The sequence below is a fragment of the Cygnus olor genome, chromosome 4 (genome assembly GCF_009769625.2).
Source record: "Cygnus olor isolate bCygOlo1 chromosome 4, bCygOlo1.pri.v2, whole genome shotgun sequence".
In the NCBI taxonomy this organism is placed as follows: Eukaryota; Metazoa; Chordata; class Aves; order Anseriformes; family Anatidae; genus Cygnus; species Cygnus olor.
In genome coordinates, this window is record NC_049172.1 from 15,355,907 (window position 1) to 15,376,476 (window position 20,570).

General features: G+C 42.0%; 1 protein-coding gene across 8 annotated transcripts in view; it reads right to left on the bottom strand.

Moving 5' to 3' along the window:
• SLC4A4 (solute carrier family 4 member 4) overlaps positions 1 to 20,570 on the bottom strand; it is a 228,399-nt gene that overhangs the window by 51,194 nt on the left and 156,635 nt on the right. For all 8 annotated transcript variants that reach the window (XM_040556789.1, XM_040556785.1, XM_040556786.1 and 5 more), the window contains 5 exons: positions 14,026 to 14,183; positions 4,829 to 4,916; positions 3,270 to 3,424; positions 2,691 to 2,804; positions 1,011 to 1,185 (listed from right to left, as the gene is read on the bottom strand). In XM_040556789.1, the coding sequence (XP_040412723.1) occupies positions 1,011 to 1,185; positions 2,691 to 2,804; positions 3,270 to 3,424; positions 4,829 to 4,916; positions 14,026 to 14,183 (690 nt within the window). The remainder of the gene's footprint in view (positions 1 to 1,010; positions 1,186 to 2,690; positions 2,805 to 3,269; positions 3,425 to 4,828; positions 4,917 to 14,025; positions 14,184 to 20,570) is intronic.

The following is a 20,570-nucleotide window of genomic DNA, read 5'->3' on the forward strand; positions in this document are numbered from 1 at the left end:
TCTTTTTAAGGGCGTGCATCATGCATCTGTTCGCACAACTGCTGGGTAGCTAAGTTTTGGAAGTGGAAAACCATATGTGTACGGGGCGAGGATGTTTGGCACTCCACCAGCCACTGACTCTTCCTCTAGCCTGTAATTTATGATAGGGAAGTTGAGAGGTCTGGATAGATGCCCCCCTTTTCTATGTTTGTTTAAATTAAATTTGCATAAATGAATAATTCAGTCACTTGCTACAAGCTTGACTATTGTTAGAACATTCAACATGGCTGCATTGAATCTGTCTAAATAAAAGCTCTTACATTTTCTTCCTCATTAAAAAAAAGGAAATACTAAAGCATTCTCTCAGAGCATAATTCTGCTCTGTCAAACACAATCTAGAGCAGTGCTAAAACTGAATCCCTTCCTTTAGAGTTCATGTAAAACTGAGCCATGCCTTGAAGCCCCTACTTTTGTCTTTACCACTGACCCATTTGGTCACCAGATATGCAATATGCTTCCCAGAATCTGATTTTCCATATTTTCCATTATCACAGAATTTGTATTCCTAAAGAACTTGCATTTTTTTCTGCTACCACATCACCTAATTCACTGCTTTCCTATGAATCTTAGTATTTCCTTTCTACCAGAGAGGCAGAAGTCCAGAGATTGCAAGAATCATGCAGAGAATACAGCGCTATGCTCTGATGACATGGAAAGTCTGAATCAGACTTAGTAAACTTAATTTGACTGAAACAGTACAACCAAGACAAAACACAGAGAGTAGATCCAAAGAACTTCTCTATATAGAAGGAGCAAGGATGCTAAATTCTCTGTTGCTTGGCCATCTTTCAAACACCATTTAAGGTAACTGTACAATTTTTCAAATGACAGCCATCCAACAGCAGAGAAAGAAAGCCAGCTTTCAGTGAAAGTACGTGATACCTCTGTTAATTGTACCCAGAATTCAGTTCTGACCGTAGATAGTAAGACAGGTCAGCTCTGATTTGTTGCTTCTGAAAGCTACTGCTAACCTGCATGTTTTCTGTAGCATCACCAAGCAGTCCTCCAAAAGTTATAGCATTGGTCACTGTGGCCAGGTAAATGAAAAGAATAGCTGAAAGGGATTGAATATTTAAAGCGTCGTAGAAGTCACTGGCGAAGAATGGTGCTTTCCTCTTTATGTCTTTGATTAAGCCACCACAGAACCTGAAAAGACAAGCAAGAGGAGACTTGTGTAAAATGTTTTACAGTGAAAGTCACTAAGATAAGTAATGAGAAGCACTGCCAGAAGTGAAGGATGATCTGAAAGGAGTGAGGTCATCATATTACATAATAGTCTTATCACAGTGGCGATGGTCCAGGGATATCACTGAGATAAGGTTTTAAAGAAAGATAGTATCTTGACCACGTGATGCTGCTGGAAAGAGACAAATTTCAGAAACACAAGTCCTACTTCTGCTTAAACAGACCACAAAAGTTTGCAGTTCAGGAAGCTTGTCTGTTTTTTTACAATTATATTGGTTGATGTAATAAAATATATTAACTCTAGTCTAAACCCTTGCCTAAATTTCTCCACATGGCAGACACAATGGTTGGGTGAGCCAAACAATCTGCTAAATGGAAAAAATGCTTCAACCTATTAACCAGAAAAAGAACTGGGAGTAAAAATGCAACTAAGTGAAATCATCTTGGACAGCAAAAGAGCTGCACTTCCAGACTTTTTTTTTTTATTATTATTATTTTTACAATCTAGACAAGACAGTATTTAACTCTTAGGAACTCCATATAGCTCTGATTCTACCAACATGAAAATTGTTTTTGTTTTGCCTCTTGTTCCCTTGCATGCAGTTCACCACCAACACTAATTCACATGTATTTGACACACCGCAATTCAGCTGTCTCCTGGGCTATACACCGGCCAGAAAACCCCGCACCAGCATCGCTGCAGGACTGTTCAGACACTACGCAGAGCTACGGGGCGGGTAAGCACATATTACATTCTGACCCAGAACGAGGACTTATTAACTGCTTTGTATGCACTACTGTATAAATTCAGACTTTCAGATTTTTCCACTAGAATTTAGATATTCTACTAAAACCTCAAAAACATAGCATGGGAGGGAGGTTACAACAGCAACACAATAAATTGACGCTGAAGTGCTGAGTGTGCTGTTTTATGGTCACCTGCATTCACACTCCAGTGGACTTTTATGTGGCATAGAAACAGAGCAATAAAGCAGAGAGGAAGGCCTCAGGCTCTGTTACCTTATGTATTTCTATCCTATAAAAGCCTTCATCTATTCAATTGCACTGTAACAGGAATGTCTGGAAAAGACAACTTCGCTGCTTCTGGCTAAAGCACTTCCAGCAATCTGAATGCAAAATGGAACTGTACCTGCCACATTTACATCCCTCACAGCTTTGTCTAACTTCACAGGCACACAGACTCTCAATAGCCAGCAAGTACCTCCTTTCATTTTTGAGTGCCTATGCTTAGTAATTTTTCAGGGCTGGATTTCAAAACCATTCAGTCTCAAATTGGGCACTCAAAACCACAGGATGTATTCCGGGGGGGGGTCACAGCTCAACCTGTGTAGATTCAAACAGTATTCTGGGGTGCACAGTTGAAAAGATGAAACTTTTCTGAAAGGTAAACATTGTCACTGTGGATGGATCACACCAGCTACATCATGCTGAGCAGCGTTACTGACCTGCCAGTTCGCTGCAATTCTTCACAGTCCCCATGGCCCCCACCGCCATGTCCTCCGTCATGAGGCGTGTCTCCATTCATCTGCAGATTTTCTCCACCAGAGTACATGTTTTTCCTAAGCAAGAACACAAGCCAAGCTGAGGCTCAGTGCATTGCCTGATGGCTCCACAAAACAGAATACAGATAGAGTCCTGCCAGCCAAGTGTTAGACAGCCTTTCCTGAAGCCATGTTATATGAAGGAGACTTGAAAGCTGGCCTTTTGGCTGCCCAAATGGAACATAGCACATTAGAAAGAGCAAACAGAACCCCCAGAGTATCTGGATACTCATTATATCATGTATATCATTATGTCCCTGCACCACCACTCAAAAGGGTACAGAACTGCAAGAACAACCTTCTCCACTTTATTAAGAAAGACGTTAAAATATCTCTAGCGCTTTGTAGAGAAGGAGGCACAGACACAGGTCACAGTGCAGTTACTTGATAAACCCGGTGCAGCTTGTCTTCTTGTCAGCTTTTCAGAAGTGACACGTGCTGTCCTTCATCACAGAGATAACCCTGCCTGTCTCCTGCCGGTACCTTTTATCTGAAGATGGAAGAGACTTGGGGGGCTCTATCCTAATGGCTGGATCCCATTCCCCAGGGGGGAGCACAATAACTTCATCCAGAAACTCATCGATGCCAGCAATCAGGTCCTGCCGATCCTTGGCTTTATAGGCAATGTCGTGGAACACCTGCAAGGAAGGGAAAGACTCCATGTAGCAAAGCTTTGTGTCTTCTGCAGCCCAGACTCCATAGGCAGCTACTGAGTTTTACTCTATGAAAAAAAAAAACTCATTAAGTCTCAAAAACCTCTCGAAAATGTATCAGGACACTTGCCACAAGGGTGCATGAACCTCAGGAAAGTCCTTTCTTCAGCTGTGCAATGACAAAGATTCTTTTCTTTAGCATTTCTGATTTTTAGCAAACTGTGCATTTTTAACCTTTGTCAGAAATGTTACCAAAGCAATTACCTACTTCCTTCATTCAAAAAAAGAATTTTCCAATAAATAAGGAGTGTCAATTATACTTTGAAAATACACTTTAACAATGACAATTTTTTGTTGCTATCTTCTATGTCAGCCTATAAAAAAAAAAAGTTTGGTTTTCAATCTGTGAAATAGAAATGATGACAATATTTACTCCAAAGTAAAAACAAGACATAAAACCCAGTTTACTGAAAGGCCTTGTATTAGTATTAGAAGAGAGAATGAGAAAAGAGAGAAAAAAAGAGCACTGATGCTGAATTTTACAGAAATCTTTTGGACTGCTCGGAGGGAAGGCGGACCAGAACATGCAATAAGACTTAAAAAACAGAAGAGTCAATGGTCGGGTAAGAGAGAACTTTGGAAACTAGATCGTTGCTCCAAACACTGAGGGCATGATGACAGAAAACAAAAGAGCTGGGACCAGGCGAGCACTAGCTAAGTGAACTGTACAGAAGCAGAAGATTGGGAGATAGCAAGAAATAAACATAACGTAAATCAGCCACAGATTCACAGAACCTAAAAGACACTGGAAGAAAAAAAGGTGTAAATGTATATGGAAAGCACAGTCATCTTATTGAGGTATATGATTAACAAATAATTGCTAGCTACTCGTGGATAATATATAAGCACTGCATGAATTAAGAAGTGCTCTGGGATACAGTGCAACACAGAATAATATATCCTGGGTGTAAACATTTCTGCAGTAATTACCTGGAGTGCAGCTGTGGGTTACTGTGATTGTAAAATGTGACACAAGACGCACACCACAACGGAAGTCCATACATTAATTCAAAATCTATTTAAAAGAACGATCGCTAGCAGGAAAATAAGCATGATGGACAAAAACTTCCTATAGTTATGCTTTTATAAAATCATGAAGGCAAATTAAATAGTTATGTAAACAGATGGAATTGTAAGTGACATCTGGGTATTTCAGCTTTACGTGCATCCCACCCACAGGCATGCTCCAGTCGGCCATGCTGGAGGAAAAGGCGTCATTATTACTAGTGAAGTAATACCCAGGAGAACTGATTTCAGCAGGGGATGGGATGGGATGGGATGGGATAGTTCAGTTGGACATTCAGAGATCTAGTTGTAAAAGGCACCTACCTCATCAGACATCAGGGTGGCAATGGCTCGGCCAATCTCATGATAGGATTTTGCTTTGCCCTTAGGTCCCAGTAGAATGAAGAGAAATCTGACAAAACATACAAATTGTTCCCATTTAGGATAGAAAAATGTATCACTTACTCCTTATACAGTACCTACATGTAAATTCAACTTAAAAAAAAAAAAAAGAAAAAAAAAAGTTTTGCCCCTTGTTAGAGAGACCCAGAAGCTGCCAGTGGTTAATGAGTCTCACTGATGTGAAAGGTAAGATCATCACTGCTCTGGGCAGCCACAGAGGTTAGTGAGTGAAGAGCACCCTAGACACTATCTGTCTGAACCCAGAGGATAACCATGTTAGCTACTCCATGTGAAATTTCTACATTTCAATCTCCATCAAACACAGGGAAGAATTTACTATGTCATTTACACCATATGGTAGTTTTCAGAGTTGTCACCTCCCTTGAAGTCAATGGGAGTTCAGCAACCCCAATATCCAGGCCTTGCATCCACAGGAGGCACTGAGCACAGGACTTGTTCAGATTTCTCATCCAGTGCATTTATTTTTCTCTGTGTAACACTATGTTCCACTTCAGCTATCTTGGAGTACAAGTTACACCCTGCATCCCAATCATACTTGCTCTAGCGAGCAAGATACTACCCAGAGTTTTCCTCCCAAAAAGCTGTAAAATTAACCCTGAGACCACTTTGGTCAAATGCTGTGGCAGCCCTACACAAAAACATCCAGCAACAAATACACAGGAGGAAGGAAGGACATTGTCTAATGCCCAGTACCCAGAAATGAACTATGCACGAGATGCAGCTCCAGCACAGTGCATCAGACCTCATGCTCTGTGCATCACAGAAAGCCTATCCACCTCCATTGATTGATTTGCTCATATGTTACCGACTACTTGTAGCTGTTCAATCGTTGCATACGTAACTGCAGTAAATATTTCCCTGTTGCTATTCCAGTGTCATTGAAGTGACAGTAGCAGCGATGTAACTGCTGCCAAACAGCCAGGAGAGGACAGAAGATGACCTAAGGATTGTTTGCTCTACACAGCTCCACCCTGACCCAACATTCTCTCTGCACAAGGGACAGAAGAAGCAGGGCAGCACAGCTCCGGGTACAGAAGTAAGCATTCAACCCAGCAAATAGAAAAGCAGAGGTAAGATGCTGCTAACTGTCCACACTGCTTACCATAAACTACATCTCTCTCCAAACTCCTCTCTTCGTTCCCAGAGCTATCAGATAGCACTCTGTTTGCTTATTAGTGCTCTGCTGGAGCTGAGATCGCTGTATGGTTCAGCACCTATAGCAGCTACCCACATGTGAAGGAAAACCATTAATTCTAAATAGGGCTTTAGCTATAAATAATTAAGCCCAACTTGTATGCCTTGAAATTCTGCTCAGAGCATACAATACTTACCAGAGACCCGTAAGCCCATCTGGTAGCTTTGCAGTCACAGCTTAATTCTTAAGGAGGCAACCTAATTTTTGAGGTGTGGGTTCCTGTTGTAGGTACCATAAGAAGGGTTGACCAGATGTACAAAATAGTGGGAGCTCATTTCTTACATCATCTCTTTGGACAGCAACAATATCCAGGCTGGCAACTATTTACTCACACAACACCTACAGGAATGCTGTACACCTACACCTTGGCTGTAGAAACACAAGCTTCCTACAGATCTCCTGTTCAGATTTGTTCCAGAAAAAGAATTGCTTCATGGTTATGTGATGAAAAAACATCTGTCTTTATGCTCATCTCTTTGCCAATTGGCTTGTTAAGAAAGCTCTGTTACTACTATTGGCAATCTCACACAATCGCCACCATTCAGTGGCCTGTGGGAATTCAGTGGAGACCGTCATGCTGGTCAGATGGTGTCATTTTACATGTGCATCCTGAGCTGAAATCTAACTAGTGACCTTGAGATAAGAGTCTCTCTCACCCGCACATCGACTCACCCTTGCAATTAGCAACAAAAGAAACCACAGGGCAGGAGACCAACTTTTCCATTTCACCTAATTTAGCAAAGGCTGTAAATTATTGGGGCAATTTTCAGAAAACTCTGTAAGCCTGTGTTTCAAACAGAAATACTAATAGCTGCTCAAAACACCCCTAAAGCTTCCTGAATTAAGCGTTTTTCCGAGTACAGCCATACCTTTCAATCAGTAATGGAAAATAAACACATCATAACCTTTGGTAAGTTATCTCATCTAAAACCCTTTGCATTACTTCCAGTTTGAATACTTCCAGTTGAAACATTAGCTTCCAACTCCAGTCGTCTATTTCAGTTGGCTCTTACAGCTAGATTGAATAACCCTTAATAATTAAATTTTTTAAAATATCCTGCCCTATTGATCCATTCACCCTGAGCCATCTGTCGTTTAGGCTAAGTAATTTGAGGCTTTTCTCCTCTCTTTAGTCACTTAACAGTTCTTCTGTGAACCTTCTCTAATGTACCAATGTCTTCCTCAGAGAAATCATCCAAGAGCTGGCAGTTTTGTCAGTGTGAACATACAGATGAAATAACTATCGCTACTCAGGAACATTCAGGAAAATTAAGTTGTGTGTTCACACTGTCCATTCATCTTTCTGACCCCAGTGGCCAACTTCATACGGGACACAGGCCCAGAGATACCAAATGTAATCATGTTTCTACAAGCGCTGGGAGAGCCAGTGGCTGCAAGGGGAAGGAGACCCAAACAGGCACTGTCAGTGAGAGAAATTCAAGGCCTGACCTTACTTTTCTACTCTGCTAGCCTGTGGCTGATCAGCACAGAGATAGCTCAGAACCTGGTCTGGCAGTTGGCCTGTCCTACCCCATTGGCAGTTTAGCAACACTGAGTTACTGGGCTTCAGGAATTAACAAAAAATGAGTAGACAAATATGGGAATCTTGGGAAATGGCAGGACAGTAGGGGAAAGCTGGGATTGTTGCATGGTGGTATGAAAGGACACAGTAGGTATCTCAAGGAAACCAGGTTTCAATGGTTCCAGCACCGACGGAAATGTCAGCTGTACCCAGGTGTGGCCTCAGCCTTTGACCTACAGCATCGTCTAGAAAAACGTGGCTCTCAGACCATGTTTTATAAATCTAATTTTAAATTTATAAGTTTGTAATTATAATTATATACATATTTATAATGTACATATACATTTTTATATATAAATAAAAACATCACAACGCACTAAGTCAATTGTTTTATAAAGCATATTATATGCAAATATCTTCTATTAAAAATCTACAGTCCTATAAAACAGACAAATTAGTATGACAGGATCCATAAATACATATTCATTGGCATTACTAACTGTAACACTTCCTAATCAAGTTCTGCATGAGGATTTCAAGAGTTTTGCTCAAGGTTCACCCAGAGGTGACTAACCCATGCACGCCTAGGTCATGTCCTTTGCTCTCCTCTTACCTCCTGGAACTTTCCCTGCATTTCAAGGGCTGTTATAAAACAAAATTAAAGAGAAATTGTTCCTCAGCCAAGACTTCTAAAACTCTGGGATGCAAATTATCCAAAATACATTAACTTTAGAAAAAGTTCATAACTTCAGAGGTTGCTGCTCATCATTCTCCTGAATTTCCAAGGAATGAGACATTTTCATAACCATCTCCTGAAATAATTACATCACCTGGCTCTCTTCCAACGCACAACAGAAGCACCTGAATGCTCCTGCATTTACTAAATGTTCTTTAAAACATCCTGTTCGTGAGACTTTCTAAATTCTTCATCCTGACTGATTCAGCTTGTAGAACAAGACTTTTTAAAGCACCAAACATGCATGTGCACACATACACACAAACACAAAAACATTAATGTACTTTAGTGGTGTGGACTAGATTATGTTTGCATGTATTTAGTAGCATTTACTTAAGAGTTTGTACAGCTAAAAAAGCCCTCACTGGGAGTTGTGGCATTCTCTATCTGCTGGGTTGAAACCAACACAGAATTACTCTCCGCTTCACGCAACACATGGTGAGTTATCAAATGTTCATTTCTGTTACTTAACATTTCTAAGGATGTTTCAATGCAGAAAACATGAGATTTTACCATCTACCACTTAGCTCACAGTCTCTCTGAAGTTGTAATAAAACTCAATGTTTCTTCCAAATGCCCTGGGCAACAGCTTACAGAAAGGGCTGATAGTCCTCACCCAGAATGCATCGTATTGAACTTTGTACGACAGCACCCTCACAGCACTCCTTTGCTTCCAAGCTGAGAGTGAGTCAGAAACTCTCTAATTTATTATTCTTTTTTACCTGAAGCACTCTTCCTCCTGTCACTTTGGACACTTTCCCCCCTTACGCAGATGATGACCACCGACTGTGTCTGATTAACCTCTTCATCACATGGTTGATGCCACCAAAACCAACAAGAATAAATTAATTTTTACAGATGAGTAACTTCTATCCAAGCAGACAAATGGGCACCAGCCACTGCACTGTACCCACAACCCACACACTGAAAAGGCCTTAACAAAGCATTGCAGCAACACTGCGCAAGCCTATAACATTGTGAGCCGCCTGATCAGAACCCTTCTGGACCCTGGCAGGAGATGACTCCAGAGACTGCAGGGTGGAATTTCAATCCAGATTGCTGAAGGAGACTACAAAGTCTTAAGCGCTGCGCTTGTGAGAAAATTGGCTAGAAATGTCCATGAAATCACATGAAGAGCACACTTAGGAGGTGAGGAATGAGTACAACACAGATAGGCTCTAAAGTCAGTGCAGCACTAATGTTTTCCGTTTAAGACATTGTTAAAAATCTGTCATGTCCATGGCTTTAACAAACACCAATATGGGGTAGGAGTTGTAGTAAAAACTGCCCCAGGGCCAGGTCAACCTCACCATGGTCTCTTTACAAGCTGATTGCCAGTACAGAAGACAAGGTCCCTCAAACAGGCACAGAAAAGGAAGAACAAGTAAAACAACATTCAGATTCAGCCTGCTCACCCCTGCCTATTTCCCGGATCTGGAGAAAGCGAGAGCTGCAATTCCGTAAGTGCTAAAGGCACCTACATAAAGCAAACTCAGTAAGGTCTTGTGGAAGATGTTTTTATTGATGTCCTCCTGTTGCTGGACAGCACGTGAGATGCCTGCAAGTCACCCAGCATTCCTGATCGCGATATACGTTGATGGACTCAAGGGCTGAAAGAACAACCCCATGACCAGCTTCTCCACCAGAGTCCAAGGCTTGGACCTCTGTAATGAAGGGACCACACCTTAGAATTACAGTAAGGAGAGAAGGAGGTAAAGTGTTTGGTCCTTCTTCAATTTTCACACAGCTGCTCCTTCAAGTTCTGGGCAATGTACCAACATTGCAGGCATCTCACATGGTGTCCAACATATGAATACAGACAAAATTCATTTGTTGCCAGAGCTCTGATGTCCAAAAGCAAGTCTTTCTGTTGGAATGGCTCCTAAAGGACACAGCCCCAAAAACAATTTCAGTGCTGCAATTAAGGAACAAGACACACACTTCATCATTGCCTACCGAAAGAAGAGATGCCCTTGCAGTTAAAAGCTCAGGTTAGAAAGCAAGAGAGGAGAGCATGACTCCTGGTTCTGCCACATGCTTTCTGAGAGACCTTGGGCAAGTTACTTCATTTCATTTGAGACTTGTAGACACAAGCAATTTCCCAGCACTACATATTAGACTTATGCAAGTCTGTACAGCTTATCTCCAAAAAATCTTTCCCTTGCTCATTCTTTATCTTTTTTCCCCATCATCATTACATTAATGGAACAGACCTAAACACATAATTGTACATCTGTTTTATGAAAATAAAAAGCTACATCTGGTGCATTGTCAGGAGGAGAGGCAGCCACACCAAAGCAACGGGGCAAGTACAGTAACTAAATGCTCACCAAAATAAGGAGTTCACAGCACTGGGGAATTAAAATTGACAGGAGAAGACCAAAATCCATAAATAATTTTCAGTCTGAGTGGTAGCAAGAAAAGATGACAGAGCAAAAGGCTGGAAGTTCTCTACACCAAATTAAGTTCCCTGATTTTTATTACCAAGCTTGTATGAAATTATACCACATAGAAACTTTTCCTGGAGATTTCATCAGGTCTTGCTTGTTTCTTTTAAGTGAAAATTTACTTTTAAGTAAAGGAAATACTTAAAATAGTTAGCAAGGAAGTGTGCAGGGAAACATATATATAAAATTTATCTAGGGGAGAGCCATTTCTACAAAGGAAATTTTATTTCTATAAAGCGTCCAAAATTTTGTAGCTTAGAAGAAAAATCCAAGCCAAGGAATGTGTGGAGAAAAAAAAAAAAAAAAAGAAAACAGCAGAAATAAGTAACCTATTTAACTGGAAGTCTACATGCTGAATAATATCTTCCTTATGCACACACAATAATCCTTTTTTGTTCTACAGCACTAGGTCAATATGAATAAACCAAACCAGGGCAGGGACTATAGATACCACGAGCCTTTCACCTCTGCAGGGCTTAGTGTCATATTTGTTTCTACATCAAAAGATTGTGGCAATTTCGTAGATGTCCAGCTAATGGATGCAGCTTGATAATCAGCTGTTGCTGCCCTCTCCCTGCAAACCCTGCTAGGTTAGCACTGTGAAAAGTAAAGCATCAAGATGGCTTCATGCACTTCTGAAACCTATGTGACATGATGATATTACTGGGAATGATTTCTCCCTTCTTGCCTGCTTTCACTTTCTCAGGAGGGCGTTCGTGATCCCTCTGCCGTTGATCCAACAAGCCCTGTGACTGTAACATCTTTAGGGCAGGGCACTTTGCTGGCTCCTGTGAAATATTCAGTACATCTGTAGTTGCTAAAAAGGATGAAATTTCTTAACACAGCACACCAGAAACATGAACTGAAAGGCTGTGCAAGCACCCCTCCAGCAATGCATTTCACTGCCTGTGAAGGCTGAATTAGATGGCTATACAAGTGCAACCTCCCCTCTGTATTACAAATCTGGATTCCCAAAGCTGAGAGCTGAAACCTGGGTGTTGAACCCTACAGAGGTCCCTACATGAAAGCAACCAGCTTTCTGGAGACAGACTGATGCAGTTCACATTGCAGTTACTCGATAAACCTGCATCACAACACTTCTCTAAAGCAACCCAGAGCACTGAAACACTAGCTCACATTTATTTAGAACCATCCCCTACCCCACGTGGTTGTGTATGGCCTAACTTTGCTGGCATGGTTTTGATAATTTTACCAGGAACTTGATAATTTAACAAAATAAAAGGAGAAACCCTGAGGGACAGGAGTGAAGAACGCTGAAGGCTCCAGCTAAGCATCTTGCGGACTCTGTGGGTTGTTAAGTGCACGTCTTCAACAGAAATGCCCACTGTGTAAGATGGCCGAAACTAAGGGCTGAGCAAGGAGACACTCCATCATAACTAGTCTGGGCCCTTATGGGATTTCCTTGATTGAATTTCACAGGATGCAGCCATTGCAAATGGCTCTTCATTACTCACAAAAGCAATCTAATGAGCTTCCCTACTTTGATTAGGGCTAACATTTGGTTTGGAGGACAGCAAATGGATAATATTATTTCCTGGAAAAAAATGTTGGCATGGAAGGACATCTTGTCTTGATTAATGCTATTGAGTAATGAGGTCATTCAACAATCCTAGATCTAACTTCCTGGCTCCCACTACCAAAACAAACAATACCTGATTTTACCTCTGCTGAAAAGCATTTTGAGATGTGTATAAAAAAAGTAGCTAGTGGATTAGACAGAGAAATTGAAATACTGAAGCATACAGAGCTCAGTAATACTGAGGAACGAAGAATTACCGTTTATAAAATTAGGGCACTTTGATTTCCCTATACTGCTGAAAGAATACCCAGTGTGTGCAAACAGATAGTGACGTGGTTCTTGTAAGGAGCTACTTAAACAGATTCCAGGAGATACAAACACTGCTGCTTTACTAGAAGGCAATTAAACAAATAGCAAAACTAGACCGTCTTTCTCCATTGTTTTATATATTAAAATAAGGTACAGATTGTAACATCCATTTAACTTTCATTCCATACAATGGCTGTGATTCATGCCAGTACGAGTAAGGCCCTAGTGATGCGCCTCTGTAGCGTTAATACGCCCATTCTCACAGGGTATTAATCCATATAGCCTCTCACCCTCTAGACATTATTCAACATAGAATTTTCACTCTGTATTGAAAGCTCTTAAAACTGCTCATATAAAATATGTATTTGCACATTAGTGATACGAAAGGTGCAGTGTGAACTCTGTAATTACAAGTAAAATGCAAAGTAAATCCTTTGTAACTTGATACCAAAAGCACGCCAGAGCCCAGGTGCACAGCATTAACAGCATCCACACAGCAGCACCGAGTAACAAGGCACCACAGAGACCCATGCAGAGATGAAACAGGATACTGCAGAGCACCTGCAGTGTGTCCAGTGCAGCCTCTGTCCTCCTCCCTGAAACACCGCCGTGGTCTGTTCATAGTTCATTTCATTACCTTTTCATGCTAATCAGTTTCATAGTTCTTACCTAGTGTGTGTATAATATGACAAGCATATGAATTTAATTCAAATACATAAAAACATACAACATATTTGTATTTGTGACACAGCAGATTAATTTGCAACATGAGTCACAATAAATAAAATATTTGCACTACATTTTTTTTCTCAGCCATTGTGAAATACAAAGAAACATCTGGTGTGACAATCACAGAAAGAATTTATCCCTCAGTTTTTCTGACTTCTTTCTTACCCCCCCCCCCCAGCAGGGACAGAACTGCATCCTTTCATCTAATGTGAATTTTTAAGAAGAAAAATATGCACTGCAAAAGCACGCAGAGAGAATTTGAGGTATGTATAATGTGTGTGTGGCAAGAGTCATGAGGGGTAGAAAAAAATCCAGCAGTCACATTTCACATTGGTAGTGTCCTTTACCATTAAGTTGTTAAATTAATGTGTTTGTATAGTGTGTGTGCTTTTCACAGCTTTTATGTTACAACCAAATTTCAGACCTGAAAATTATCAGGCAGCCATAGTGAGTTTTTGCTATTTTAAAAACCAATAATCCTGAAAAAATGTATGACCATTATGCAAGTCATATGATGGAAACCAATGGAGAAGGTCTTCTTTTGGCCTAGTGCTATTATTTTAAAAGGTGCAAATGCAGTTTCCAATTCATCAGCACTGCTAGGGGCAGAATTCTCTTACCGGGTGGGTACAGGGACTTCAGTCAGAGCACCCAACATAACTGCCTGCTGCAGCCGGACGAAGGCAATGAAAGGACTGTCCAGGAAGTCTACCTCCCCAACCAGCACATTGGAGGCCTCAGCATCACGGGGCAACTTCTTCATGAATTTATTCTTCAACTGCATCAGTAAAAGAGAACGAAAAATAGAATGAAGGTTGTTAGCCATGCAAACAGAAATGTACAATAAAATTTACCCAGTTCAGCCACATTTCCTCTTGGTCATAGGACCTTGTCCTGGTTTCAGGTAGGACAGAGTTAATTTTCCTCCTAGTAGCTGGCAGGGTGCTATGTTTTGGATTAGAATGAGAAGAGCGCTGATAACATGCTAATGTTTTAATTGTTGTAGAGCAGTGCTTACACCAAGCCAAGGACTTTTCAGCCTCTCTCTGTCCTGCTAGCGAGCAGGCTAGGGATGCAGCAGGAGCTGGGAGGGGACAGACCCAGGACAGCTGACCCAAACTGGCCAAAGGGGTATTCCATACCATCTGACGTCATGCTGAACAATATATAGGGGTGGCTAGCCAGGGTGGAGGGGGGGGCCGGCTGCTCGGGGATAGGCTGGGCATCGGTCAACGGGTGGTGAGCAATTGCATTGTGCATCACTTATTTCGTACACATTATTACTATTAATACTATTATTATTATTATTATTATTATTATTATTATTATTATTATTGTTATTCTTTTCCCTGTCTTAATAAACTGTCTTTATCTCAACTCACAGGCTTCACTTTCCCGTTTCTCTCCTCCATCCCGGAGAGGGAGGGGGGAGGATGAGCGAACGGCTGTGTGGTGTTTGGCTGCCAGCCGGGCTAAACCACAACAGACCTGAACCTATTTTTGGCCCGTAAGTGTCATCCCCATGCTGTCTACTAAGGCAGAGACAAATGCACTGCTACTTACTGTAGACCTCTCCCCATTATACATGTAAAGCAGAAGCCAGACCAGAGAAGTTGATGACCACCCTTGTATTCATGCTACCCTTTAGAAAGTTGAATATTCCTGCTAAGAAAATAGCCACCAGAAGAGCAATCCTGCTATTGGTGCTTGGATCCAAGCCAGCGCTGAGAAGATCAGGCCTCCTGGAGCTATTGTTACCATTTCTGGATCTGAGATGGTGTTAGCTTGGGGAGAAAAAGGTGTGCAGGACTGAGCAAGATGACTAGATCTGGGCAGAGCTTCAGGAAGAAGTACTGCATCAACTTGCTGCCTGGCCATCTGGACGCCAGGGAAGGGCACGCACTTTGTGTGAGTGAAAGTGCAACTTCAGGATCTGCGGTTGCTGCTACAGAAATGACTGGCCTGAGGAAAACAAACCCTGAAGGATGGATGTCCTTCCAGCAGACCATGCCAGGAGCTGGGCACATGCATTTCGTGGTGTACATGTCTTTTCAAGTTCCAAGTGAAAGACTACACTTAGTGCAGGCTTTTAGAAGCAAGTTTCCTATGTCTGTGGCTTCTGCCCTAATCTAATATTTTTCTTTAGGTTTTCCAAAGCTGCTATTCCCATTGCCTGTGCAGGCCAGTACATGAGGAGTCACTGGGCAAAAGTAGCAGGCATGCTGGTTCTGAAACTATGCTAACAGTCTCAGTGACTGTCCTGGTGAGAGACTGGCTCCTTACTGCTTCCCACGTCACCACCTGAGCCCTGAGCCCTCACCACAGGTTTCAGCAACCAGAGCAGTGCATGGCAGAAGGGGGACGGGGGAAAACAAACTGCTGACCCCTGTGCAGAAGAAACCCTTTTCTCCCTCTTCTTAACAGGCAATGCTGGATGGCTGCTACATCCCTCAGCCCCCCAAAGATCTGAAAGGAAGAGAAAGCCTTGGGAAGAAATGAAGTGAGGAGGGGCATCCATGAAGAAGAGGGAAATCAGAGGGGGGTTCAGAGGGAAAGAAAAGCACCAGGCCTGGCTGGAATAGCCAAGATGAGTGTGAGAGAAATGAGAAGGAAGGTTCTTGTGTGCACAAAACTCAAATACATATAAAACCCAAACACTGAAAGGTTAGTAATCACTATGTAACTAATAAGGCCTCTTAGGTTTCCACCATCAGCTGAGCATCCATTGCTTCACGATCAAGTTACTGCAGCTACTATTTTATTCTGCCACAGCAACTCCTGACTTGATCCCACTCTTTCCTCTACCACATAATACCCTTCTACTAGTGAGAGTTTTCAAGAGTCTTGCCCAGAAGAAAAAGAACTGTTAATATCTGGAGTACACACGTACCACTGTGCATGAACTGTTGAGAAATCAGTGTGGCCCACTGGCAAAGTGAAGAAATCTACTTCAGCAGAGCTACCTACAGTTCACAGCAGCTCACAACACAATTTGGCTCCACAGGCTCTTATAACTCCCAAAGTACATGCTGAGTGATAGTTTTAATATTTATAAGCTAAAAAAACCTTAAACGCACAAGGAAGAAAATGAGGCATATGGTAATTCCCCAACAGAATCCTTGTAACTTTAAACTGATGCTGTCAACTATTCACTACTGGATAATGTATCCCTTGGAAGAACGAGCAAATGACAAAATGTTCAGACATACAACTTTTAGGGACACGCTCAGCAAAATCTGACAAGGAAATCTGGTGCTCATTAATTGAAAGCTTCTCTGTACAATTTGACACGACTTTGCTGAGCCAGGAATTGTCTGTGGGGTGAAAAAGCAGGCAACTGTCCTCCCTCAATGACGACAGCATCCACTGCCTCAGACAGCATCCACCATACCTAGAACAAAGGCAAAGCTGCCAGAAGAATGGTCAGAGGCTCAGCAGCAGGGGAGGACAATGTTCCTCTGCCCTCCTTTTCTAGGCAGCACCTTGGGGGCTTTCCCCCAAGCACCTGTAAGTGGCAGAGATACACCCCCTCTCCCAGGCCATCAAAGCAAGACGTCTCAAAACAACCTTCACCACCCTCACCAGAAGCTTTTCCCTCATGACTAGTTTGTCCTCTCATTTTCCTGGAAGAGTCATGGTTGAAGGTACAGACAGAGCAACTTGCTGATGCTTTGAAACCCTTAATTTCTGGGCTATGATAAAATTTGAGAGCGACGTAGGGCTGTGCCAATAGCAAGGCACTGTGTGCTGCTGAGCTGCATGCAGCATGAGGATAAAAGATTAAAGATCTCTAACTATTCTGTAAAATGATCACCTAGGGATAAGGAACAAAACCAGCTATCAGGCTTGCTCTGATCAGCTGTTTATCCCAAAAGGCTCAGGTTACCCTTTTTAAAGAATGGTAAAGGAATGAGCAGAGTATAAGATCAAAATCATCTAGGGAAAAAGAGAGATTCTTTTGAAATACAACGAGGTAATTAGAGAAGATAGTATACAACGAACTTGCCCATTTCAACAAATATTTTGTAGGAGAAGAAATTCAACTGTGAGACGAAAATTACTTCCTGATCACTCTCTTAATCTGGTTTTCTTACCCAGGTTATTTCAACACATGCTTCCCATGATGCCTTTCTAGCCTTATTCTTTCCTTGTACCCTTATCACCTCTGATTGCTCCTTTGTCCTCAGTAACTCGAGCCTGAGTTCTTATCTCAGCTTTTTTATTTTCTGTCTCCCCATACCCCCAAAGTCCAGCTTTTAGGGAGGAAGGGGCTTTTTCTACTGATTTTTCACTCTCTCCCTTGCACACATTAAGCTAACATACAACTCTCCATTTATCCATCTATATCTTTGCCGTTACCTTCGTTAACAATGACAACAGATATGCCAGAAACATGACAAAAGGAGTTGGTGAAGTCACCATAAGCATAAACCACTGCAATTGCACTGCTCATCTTCAAGCCTTCTCATACTCTAGATCTAGATGTTAGCCTACTGACAAACAAAAGAACTTGATCTCTTGTTTTGAGAAAAAAATAGTGAGGTTGCATCTCAAAGCAAAACAATATAGTTACTATTTACTGTACTGTATCATATAAAAATATTTAGTAGAACTCTCTTTCTATTTTTTCTGCCTGAGCACTGAGGAGAGCACACGGGAATACACATTTTTGTTGTATTTGGAGTTTAACTCTTCAATCATAGCAGGCCCAGTGTTAACTATGGCTCTAAATGCGGTGCATGCATCGCATCTCCCATCTCTTCCAACACCATTACCCCAGATGACAAAGTCACAGTCAGCACTGTTTCACCTAAGGCACCTTGTCAATGCCCAGTGGAAATAAGCTCTGTGCATTTGATCTAGAGATAACTACCCCAGTTCCTGCATTAGGATATGCATGCAGCCATAAATGGAGGAAAAAGCTCTGTGTTAATCCAAATCTTCCTCTCGTTTCCCTGTCAAAATATAGCTGAACTTAAAACAGCTGTTATTTCCAACTCCTACATTAGGGAGTTACTGCATGTGGATATTCCAACAAGCAAACCAGATCAAACAAAGTAAAATTAAGACATTTTCTGACTGGACAAGAGAGACCAAAAAGAGCAAGAACTTCTGCTCCTTACACCTTGTGAGTGTACAAAGTAGTCATTCGGCTCCAAAGGTCCTTTCTAAGGGCTGCCTGCTTGCTGCACAAGGCCCCAGAGGAGCTGACAAAAGGTGAATCCACCAGTAGGGAAAGCAGCACTGGGATTTGAGTCACAATATAAGCAGCACTTCTAGAAATGCAACAAAGCATCTGTTTTGTTACTGAACAGTGAGGCTCAAAACTGTATGAAAGCAGGCTTGGAAGAAGATCTAAAAAGCTTTAACTCATTTCCAGCATGCTATCTGAGGTCTAATTCTATGCTCATCACCATTAGATCGGAGTGCCAGAAGAGATCTACTGACCAGCATCTTTCTCACCAGCCAACTGCCACAGTTACTCTCCTTTATACATCTTCTCTCAAAGTGTAGCTATAGCTTCATACTAAAAATAGTTGCTTACAGCCCAAAGGTTATTCTCGTCTCTGCACCTACAAACTATAAATGTACCACAGCAGACATGAGCAGGCTCGCAGTGCACTGCAACATGCATCATCTATCTGACAAAACATTATCTAAGTCAAACTATGGAGAAATGTCATCAGTTGCTTCTGATTTGATAATGGGCAATCACTGCACCAGCAGTATTTTAAACATCAGCCTCTCCTGGCTCTTTTCCGGTATCATCCTGGCACTTGAAGTCTTCTGAGCAGAGGCCACAGCCTGGCATGAGATTGCTTTTCTGCTCGGTTATTAAGTTAGCTCAGCAGGTCTGCTGCATGCAGAAGGATCTGAGCAGCTCTGCTCTTAGCCACAGCCGTCCCCAGTAGTGACAGAACAGCTCCTGCAGCCTTGGCCACGCTCGTGGGGGCACCACTGCCCCACTCTTGTGTATGACCCTCCATCTAGCTTTAGCACTCAGGCCGCGTCCTCATAGCCGGGAGGGATTTCTGAGTGTGCTCAGCCCTGAGACAGCTTTGTTTTTAACTGTCCACTTGAGCAATGGCAGAATTAATGTGAAGTTGAAGTCTTTTGTAAACCATGCCCTCGGTTGGTTCCCAAAAAGCCCCTCACCCAGGGTGATCTCTGGAGATGCTCTGTGTCCGCCTGGCTAACAGTGAATGGTGAGGGTAGGCGTCCTGCCAGGAACACAGATCGGGGGTAACAGTAAACTGGGCTACGAATCCACAATGAGCCTTGCACTGCGCTTTGCCAGGCAGCTCAAGGAAGTAGAAGAATGGAAAAAGTCTCATGAAAGGGCATGAATTATTGATTCAGCAGGAAGAAAACCACTGGAACAATCCTACTGCTACACACTTCAGATAGGAGTTCCACTAGAGAAAATATTAAACAAACACTGAGGAGCTCTGGGGAGGAAGCCTGGAAAAGCACTACCAGCTATGAATGGCATTTTGGAGGAAAGTAGGGAAAAAATATACCGGGAAGGTGGCAACTCTACAACAAAGCTTATGTTCAACTTTGCTGAATAGGCTGGTCATCCTCTTACCTGTTTTCCTAAACAAAGACAACGTTTACTCAAAACCAACGTGCCTTTCTGAACCAAAATTGACAAGAAGAATCTCGAGGGCTATGGCTAATCAGCTCCTGAAGCTGTGGGTATCAGCGTGTTTATCCTCCCCGCTGTCTAGCACAACAGAACAGTATGACTAATTTTGAAGAGAGATCATTATGGTGTTTTTTGCTCCAAAAGTTTTGCAGCACCACTCAACACTTTCTTAAATCATTTATCAGATAGAAGATGGGAATGGTGCAGTCAGCACTTAAAATCCATTTTGAACCATTCCCTGAAGAAGCTTCAGAGAAGATCTGAGTCCTCAGCAGCACCAGAGAGGAGGGAGGGAAGGAGGCCTTGCAGCTTGAAGCACTACATTTATTCACTTTCTCCACAATGCTAAATTGAGCATTGTTCTAACCTGACCACTAATGCTATGTTAAAGGCCAAAGACTTCCAGTGCTGTACCTGCAAAAGGGCACAGCAATGTGAAAAATGACCATTTCCCTAAATGTATTTTAACAGTCCATTATTATCAGCATCACTTGAGATTTATTGGAAACGAAAGCC